Source organism: Austrofundulus limnaeus, unplaced genomic scaffold, assembly GCF_001266775.1.
Source record: "Austrofundulus limnaeus strain Quisiro unplaced genomic scaffold, Austrofundulus_limnaeus-1.0 Scaffold34, whole genome shotgun sequence".
Taxonomy (NCBI): Eukaryota; Metazoa; Chordata; class Actinopteri; order Cyprinodontiformes; family Rivulidae; genus Austrofundulus; species Austrofundulus limnaeus.
Genome location: NW_013952436.1, coordinates 628,589 through 637,815, shown reverse-complemented (window position 1 = coordinate 637,815; position 9,227 = coordinate 628,589). Strand labels below are relative to the sequence as shown.

Genomic DNA, 9,227 nt, shown 5'->3' with positions numbered 1-9,227 from the left:
GGTGCAGGGAGTGTAAATAAGAGAGAGTTTCTTGTCTTGTCTCCCAGCTCCAGCTCACCAGTCAGTAATTCAGTCTATTCCTCAGACAGAGGCTTTTTTCTTCCCTCTGCCTCTGGATGTGCTTTATCTGGCTGGAGAGTGGCCCCAGCTGGGTATCAAACCCTTCTTTGGGAGTTAAATAAAAAAAAACAATACATTTTTATTTTGTTTCATATAAACCAAAACTGAAACAGACCCTTAACTGCCAGCAGTCCACCCCCGCCCCCCACAAGCAAAACTGCACAACTAAAATGCTGCAGCACAATAGGCCTTTGTAAGAAAAAAGGTAATGTTGTTTAATTAGCTCCTGCGCCCCCCCCCCCTCCCTCCCCCCATCACTGTCAAGCCAGATTAGCCTCCTCTTTGTGTAGAAGATGTGTCAGAGTACCTCTCTCTTTATTCTTCCTAATGGCTTTGTGCATGTCTATATTAGGAAGTGGCTTTGCTCCCTGGAAGGCAACGCACCACCAGATCCAACCCTAATATTGTGGTGTGTGTGACRTAAATGACCAACCAATGTTTTTATTTATCTATTTTTTTAAGCTAAGATGGCCTATTACCGTAATAGAGTTAAACTCAAGTGGATGCTAATTTGTTTCTCATAGAGCAGATATGATCGAAAATTACATCCATTCTCATTAGAAGGGCTGTGTGTGATTCCAGCTGGTATCTGGGAGGGAGACTGTCTGTTTGTGGCCTCCTCTGTGTGCTGTAAAATGACGCTTTCTGTCTGAGCTGACCCTTGATCAGAGTGGGCAGACGACAATGTGAATGTGTTAATGATGGCCACTCTTGCAGACATACGAGACACCGGGGCCAAGCCCGTGATGGTCTACATCCACGGAGGGTCCTACATGGAGGGGACGGGCAACATGATCGACGGGAGCGTCCTAGCCAGCTACGGGAACGTCATTGTTATCACGCTCAACTATCGCGTCGGAGTCCTCGGTAAGCACATTTTCCTCTTATCTTTTTTTCCCTTCATCTCCCCCCCCTTCAGCAAGGACATTCTTTCTGGGGCATCTTTATAGGGCACCTAGGTGTAATGAGCACTGCTGATTGCCACATGCACTCTAAATGAAGCAGAGTGGAAAAACACAAGGAGGACTGTGAAAAATTGACCTTTTTTTTAGTCCTTGTTGATGTGGTGCACACATGCTGTCTGTCTCACTACCAAAGTAATTGAGTCTGCTGAATGTGGGTTTGTTGTGGTGTTTGGAATAAATGAAGAAATTTTTGTAATGAAGTTGAAAAAAATGATGAGATGGGAATGATGCTAGCACGGGGACAGGCAATCCTGGTCCTCGAGTGCCGCTGTCCTGCATGTTTTACATGTTTCTTTGCACCAATACACCTGATCTGAATGAAGGGTGATTAACAGGCTTCTGCAGAACTTGGTAATTCAATCTTGGAATCAGGTGTGTTGGAGCAGGGAAACAAGTAAAACATGCAGGACAGCGGCACTTGAGGACCAGGATTGCCTACCCCTGTGCCAGAGAGATGGAGGAGAAGGAGTTTGGGTTGGTTGCAGATGGACTCACACAACTGAATCCTCTTGTTGGACAAATCACTGAGTTTGCGAAGAGCCCAAGATTTGAACCTTCATTATTCAGTCTTTGGAATGTGTTGAATTTCCTCCACATACGTACTTTTTACATTACAGATGACGAAGAATTTGTGGAGGAACGAAACCTTCTATGTATGTTTTTTTTTTTTTCATTACACATTGCTTTACATTTCATCTATCTTGTTACCAGCTACTAAAATATTATAAAATATGGCTGGTGTTATTTTATGTTTTTAAAGGTGGTGGTGGTGGGGGATGTATTTTCCAGGCTCGTAGTTCAATTCTATATCACAATGAAGTAACTATGTTACCTTCAGTTGTTATGAAAATGCTGTATACAGTATATCAAAAATCATTTTGAGCTAAAGGCCTTGAAATTATTGGCATCTGTCTCTTTAAGAACCTCCTACCGTTTCCAGTACTCCTACTTCAGCACGTCTGCCCAACATTGCTTCATGCTGTTTACAATCTTTTGTAGTTGAAACGTCCAACAAATTTTTGATAAACTGTGTTATCCTTTGGAGTCGTAAAAAGAAGGTAGTCTCCTTAGCATATAATAATACATTTCCTCAATGAAAGACTGGACTGAAAGTAGTTATACAAAATCAACAGATTGATGGCGTTTGACGGAGCTGTGTGGGGGAGGAGTTAAGGAGGAGAGCTCAGTGGGATGGGAGCTCGGCTGAAAACTGAGTTCCAGATTTTGTACCAGGAAGTGTTTAGGCAGCTCCACATGTCTACCACAGGAGATTCAAGGATTTCTCAAACATGCATGAGTGACTCAAAGCAATACTCTGGGTAGGTGTTTTATGAGAGAATGAAATTGTAGCATGAAATAAAGCTAAAAAAGGGTCCCTTTTGCATAATACCCCACCACCAACTCTTTAACTGCCAGCAAATCTCATGAAAAACATCCTCAGTTTTTCAAACACTTCCAGACTTCCCTGTGCTACCCTGGGCTATCAAACCAAAGTCAGATTGTTTCCAGTCRGAGAGCTACTATAAAGAGTCCTGTCAGGTTGTTTAAAGATGTTTTGATGTGATAGAAGTTATTTCATGAGTGAAACATGATGTCAACAGCATGACTGAGCACATTTTTGTCTTGAATAGCGGAAACAAAAAAAAAAGAATACTGCTAGTGTAAAACATAAAATAAAAACTACGGAGAAACCAAAGCTGATTTCTGAATCCTGGATCTTATCAGAGCTCATGACAAGGATTTTCTAGCATTTGCAGTACATTATTAAACAAAAAGAAAAAAAGTTGTATWGGTCCTCTGGACGGGTTCTTCTCTAATGAAACGTTTCGTCTCTCCTCCAAGAGACTTCTTCAGTCTGAGAGTTTCAGGCAAAATTCAGGCTTTTAAGCCCTGCCTCCATGTGACTGATACTCACATCACATGGCTATCGTTGACACCTAACTAACACCTATTGTTAACAGGGGGTGGAGTGATACTGGCAATAGCAGCACTGTAGGAGGGGGACAACTGAAAACGGAGGCCTCCACCTCTGTTTAATGATGGATGGTCTTTCTTCACAAAAATGGCTTCTTTTACTCCTCTCTCAAACCAACGTTCCTTCCTATCAAGAATGAGAACATCCTCATCTCTGAAAGAGTGACCGCTGGCCTGTAAATGAGTGAAAACTGCAGAGTTCTGGCCATTAGATGTAGCTCGTCTGTGTTGGGACATTCTTTTGAACAGTGGCTGCTTTGTTTCCCCGATGTATAACTGGTCGCAGTCCTCCTGGCACTTAACAGCATATACAACATTGCTCTGTTSGTGCCGGGGAAGAAAGACCGTCCATCATTAAAAAGAGGTGGAGGCCTCCGCTTTCAGTTGTCCCCCTCCTACAGTGCTGCTATTGCCAGTATCACTCCACCCCAGTTAACAATAGGTGTTAATTAGGTGTCAACGATAGCCATGTGATGTGAGTATCAGTCACATGGAGGCAGGGCTTAAAAGCCTGAATGTTGCCTGAAACTCTCAGACTGAAGAAGTCTCTTGGAAGAGAGACGAAACCTTTCATTAGAGAAGAACCCGTCCAGAAGACCTATACAATTTTTTTCTTTTTGATTTTTTACCTGTATTACTGAGATGCATCAGGATACATTATTAAACATTTATTGGCGCGGTCAAGCCAAAAAGTCAAGATTGTTTGGGCTTTCATAAGTAAATCACTGATGGGAGCCTGTGGAAAATGTGCTGTTGATCAATATAGAATAATTATTGTACTGCCACAAAAAGCAATGTTTGTGTGTATCTGTCTTGTGAAGTAATAGACAGATTTTAATGAAACTCACAGAATGTAATTTTTGGATGTACTTCTATGTCAGATTAATTTGGAGTCAACATGATTCAAAATTGCCACCACAGCTTATCAACTTTAACAAGCACAATAATAATTATAACTCATTTTCTAAGTAAATGAGCTCACATCTGATGTAGTACTAGCACAGAACATGGTATAGTTTTTGTTTAAACTTTAAGCATGCAGGACGACAGGCAATAGTAATTTCCTCCAGAAACTGTACTTTTTTTAAAAAATATTTGATTTAATCATGAGGCAACCTTTGGGTTTACAAAAGCCCAAAATGGTGTTTATGAAATTACAGTTGTTAAATCAAATTAATTTGCAGTTGCACGGCAGCATTTTTCATATTTTAAAGGTATTTAAAAAGGTAATAGAGGGTTGGTGGAGAAAGAGCAAAGCTTGAATATTTTTGGAGTCAACTTGATGCTGTAGTTTTTAGTAAAATTGTATTATTTCATATTTTACAGAACCACTTTAAAGCTTGGAAGATAGCCTAATCAACAGTATTTTACATTATGTATTTAATTCTTTTTATTTTAACACTGTGTTTACAGTAACACTGTGTTGCTTTCTATGTTGCAGCAATTTCAATAGAAGCAATTCCCCCAAATTTAGGAATTCTACCTGCTTAAAAGTGTCATGGTCTGTGTTTATTTTTCTTAGTTTTCTAGTGTTTTCAGTGTTCCCCTGTGTTTCTCAGCCCAGCTGCCCCACATTTCCTTGATTGTCACCCTTGTGTTTCTCCCCTTTTAGTAATTAGTTTTCTGTGTATTTAAGCCCTGTCCTGTCTCAGTCTTGTGTCGGATCATTTTTGTTTGTCATGGTTCTCTGTGCKTTGTTCCCCCTGCCTGTGTGATCCTCGTGCCTCCTGTAAGTTCAGCAGTCTCTACAGCATTTTTGTTATTTAAAATAAATTTTTGTTCAACTTTTGGAACCTGCCTGCACCCTGGATCTGTTCATGCCAAATCCTCACAAAAAGGTTTTGTTTTTAGTGAGTACTTTCATATTTTCCAAGTTAAACTGTGTATTATATCATTTATAATGTCACAGTTGTTCATAGGCCACTCATGTAACACTTTGCCAGCAGACTCAGTGTTGGACAAACAATGGAGCGTAAATTAACTTCTGCCTGATCTAAAAGGCACCAAAACAGTATAGCACAAAAAAAGAAAGTCATCTAATAAACTGATTTGTCAAGGTCATTTGCAATGAAAGAATATCTAACATTATCTAGCTTGGCCATTTTAAATTAGCTGCTTGAATAGCAGAAATAAAAAAAACCTTGTGTGTGTTTGGCTGAGCATTRAAAATGATTATGCACCACTATTTACAGAAACTGGATGCTGTATGGGCTGAAAATGAACTACAGTTCCCATGTGCATCATAATGAGTATGTGTAACCCAGAGGGACGATGTAGCTCATTGATATGTGTTTAAATAGACAACAAAGGAGGTCTGTGGCCCACAGAAATAAGCCATACTAATAGCTTTTGTCACTTGGGTTCGGGAATGCCCAAAAGGTCACTGAAGAGGCGCAAGATAATTAATGAATGTACACACAATTAAACAATCTGTGACAAGTCGTCACACTGAGATGGGATTTTCAAGATGTCATTAAGCAGTCACAAACCATTAAAGTCATAGTTCATGTCTTGGTAAAGTGTGGTTTAATGGGAAAGTTACTACCTCTWAWGGCTGCTRGACCTGGGGCACCTGTTCTCCAAGTCTATTGTGTTTTGTCTATTTTACTCTTGAATGGGTTGTTCTGAACTGTAATTTCCCTTCATAGGATCAATAAAGTATCATTCATTCATTCATTCATTCATTCATTCATTCATTCATTCATTCATTCATTCTTACCTGTTATGAATAACAGTTTGATTGGTCTCAGTTTGAAAAATTAGTTTAATTTGAGCAGACTGATAGGTGTATAGCTATTCCTAGTGACAAAGTGGATTGCTGTATTTTTTAAAACCACCCTGTTATAAAAAATGTAAACGTCGTCGTCGTCGTCGTCGTCGTTGTTATCAGGGGTAGACACAAGGATATTTTTCAGGTTGTCCAGCAGACAACCTGTTGACAAAACCTGGTTGTCCACAAAATATTTTGGTTGCCCAAAAGAATCTCCAGAAAAATGTAATTTAACAAGTATATTGTTCTGTAGACAAAGTTTATTATATATAATTGTTCTCAGTCAGCCAGGTTSACAGGATCTGCGTGAATAAAACTTCCTCATTCCCTTCTATGAAATAGAGAACTTAAGGCTCGGGGAGAAAAGCAGCAAAAATATTTCTAATAAAATCTAGAGGTTACCCAAAATTCACAAACTTCTTTCTGCTCATGGGTCAAACATTTTCACCTAAATGAGTTTATACTGTGTACATGACCTTATTAAAAGTTACAGTTTAATGTTCTGTTTGGTTTTACCAAGTTTTTTCTCCCTTTCATTTTCACAAATGACGGACACTCACGGCAGAGAACTTTAATCAAGGTCTTTTTCTTGTTTGTCCACCGGGCAACCAGGAGACAGGAACTGTTTGTCCGAAATGAAAATAGGTTGTCTCAGACAACCTAAACAACGGCTATGTCTACCCCTGATTATTATTATTATTATATATCATCAAACAATTCTATGTTTGTTAGTTTCACACAAAAAGCAGAAGCTACCAGTAGCACCTTTTGTGCTTCCTGGAGTATTTCTGGGATGTATAATAAAATTATAACTACTCTATTGTTTTTCTTTTGGGTGCTCCCTTATGCTGGAGTTATTTCTGTGATAGATTTGGTGAATAAAAGATTTGGTTGCTWTTCCTGATGCAACCTGGTCTTGAACTTGCATCCTCAAGGTTACARGGCTGTGACACTGATCTGCTAGCACAGTCTGATTTAGTAATTACTGCATAATGTGGCTGAAAAGACATAGCCACATTCAACATAACATGTGCTCAGCTACAATACAAATAGTCGTATAGCTATAAAAAAGGCTTGCAGGAACGTAAAGGTTCATAGAACAGCATTTGCATAAACTGCTATGAAATTTATTAGATCTAAGTCAGAGGTCCTCAACCCTGTTCCTTGTGACCCATTGTGCTGCATGTTTTATCTGTTTCCCTGTTTCAACCAACCTGTTTCAAATAATTAAATGACCTACTCAGAATGTTWTCAAGTTAAGCAGAAACTTGTCAATTTCTCATTCATTTGAGTGTTGAAACAGGGAAACTTTGAAAACAGAAAGGACAATGAGACGCAAGGAMCAGGGTTGAAGACCTCTGATCTAAGATGGCAGCAACTCACGTTTGTCTCACCCTTTTCTGTCTTTTTGTCTTGGTTTGTTCTTGGACTAGCTGTTAGCTTAACTCATCAGAATTCAAAATTGAGTTCATTCAAAGAGGTAGCTACAGGTAAGATATTAWGTGTTTAGGTTTTACAGAGAACCACAATCCAACAGATTTGAACTACCTCTTTAGGCTTGTTTGTAGGGTGAATTTATTGTTGGTTTAGATGCTTTCACAAGATTTGTTTACATCATAAAAAAACCATCAAATATTTCCAGCTTCTCTGTTTAAAGAGTGGTCTGCCTCAGTGTTCTGCTCAGGGAGCTCCACATGTCAGGAACAGAAGGGTGACTGAGAGGAGCTCCTTTATCCTCCAGGACATTGAGATGATTGCTGTGGGTGAATCACAGAGGCACAGCTCCATTCATCCTGAGACTCTCTTTTTGATGGAGATGAGAGCGCTACGGCCTATCGATTTTGTCATCAGGATTGCTCGCCTTGAATACGCTGTGTTTTCCTCTGTCATTTTTGTGGAGTATCCTTTTGAGCGTTGTAATCAGCCTTCGGGGTGGGGAAGATAGTCAGGCTGAGCATGCTGCCTCCTGCTTCTCCTGCCGCCGGTTCAAAGCCRAGCGCATGAGCCTAATACAGATTCATGACCATATTTCTTTCGTGGCACTTCAATTATGAGTCAGATGTTTCCTCTCTCGCCGCCACGTTTCACCAAATGTCATCGTACAAGCACGCATACCCGCCGACGAACGCCACATACAAACTACTCGCGYGCACTAGTGCTCACATCATCTAACACACTACAGGCACGGTCGGTGAGACGAAGCAAAAACAAGCCACACACTCGAAACCACACGCGCGCGCGCACACACACACGAATGCACTTTATAAAGTGGCTCTCGTGGTGAGCTCCCCAGCAGCCATTCTGACCAATAAGCAGAGAAGAAGTGATGCATGTCGCTGAGTGATAATGTCCATCGCTGTAGCCCGGTCTGATAATCTCCCCATGGTACAGCTTTAAAGTGTTATTACAGACACACTCATACAAACCAAATAAAACCAAAGCCACGGAGAAATCAGACCATGATGCACCAATTAACACTAAGCAGTGTGAAGATATTCAGTCATGAACTGCAATAACATACAAATTTGGAAAATTTATGTTTTCATTTTATTTTATTTTTTGTTTGCATGATTTTTATGCRAATCCCTGCAGTTTCAGAATTAATCTTCCGCACACAGAAAAGGCTCGGTTAAGTGTTTGCCGCTGAAAGCTTCGCACGCTTAATATCAGGTCAAACGACATCCAGATGAATGTAAATCCCCCAGTTTGGCTGCCCAATATTTCATGTCTGTGGATTCCATGCAGGGAAGAGTGGCTTTATGCTGAAATAAATGCATAAATAGATAAATAATAATAATAAATACAAGTATATAATCAGGGAATAAAGGGAAGCAAAGAGAATTAGGAAAGGAAATGAGGTTCAAGTGGAAGGAAACAAGTTTCAGCATCTGCACTTTATGACATTAATATCTCCCAGCATCCCTCTGGCAATCTGAATTCCTCATTAGTATTGCAGTAAACACCTTTGAAATACATACAATGTTGAATATTTAACACATTTCCCCGAAACAATAAACCTGAACTATTTGGAAAGCATTCAAAACATATTTTTACTACCAGACTCTCATGATGCCTGTGCATTTGTCTGTCTATTAGTGAAATATCCCATAATCCAATCTATGGATTTTGATGATGTTTTCCCAAAGCAACACTGGATAATTATAACTGATTAACTTTTGGAGTCAACCTGATACAGGATAGTCATCAGAGCCAACTGACTGTAGAAAATATTTTTTTTCAGTCGGTTTTATAAATATTGAACTAAAATTTGGTGTGGTAGTAGCTGAGAGTCATCTCAGATATATCCATCCATCCATCCATCCATCCATTTTCTTCCGCCTATCCGGGGTCGGGTCGCGGGGGCACCAGCTTCAGAAGGGAGGCCCAGACCTCCCTCT

General features: G+C 39.9%; 1 protein-coding gene across 2 annotated transcripts in view; it reads left to right on the top strand.

Annotated features, from left to right (window-relative positions):
- The window catches only part of nlgn3a (neuroligin 3a), a 222,240-nt gene that overhangs the window by 88,811 nt on the left and 124,202 nt on the right, over nucleotides 1-9,227 (top strand). For both annotated transcript variants that reach the window (XM_014006068.1, XM_014006067.1), the window contains one exon: nucleotides 838-987. In XM_014006068.1, coding sequence (XP_013861522.1) covers nucleotides 838-987 — 150 coding nt within the window. The remainder of the gene's footprint in view (nucleotides 1-837; nucleotides 988-9,227) is intronic.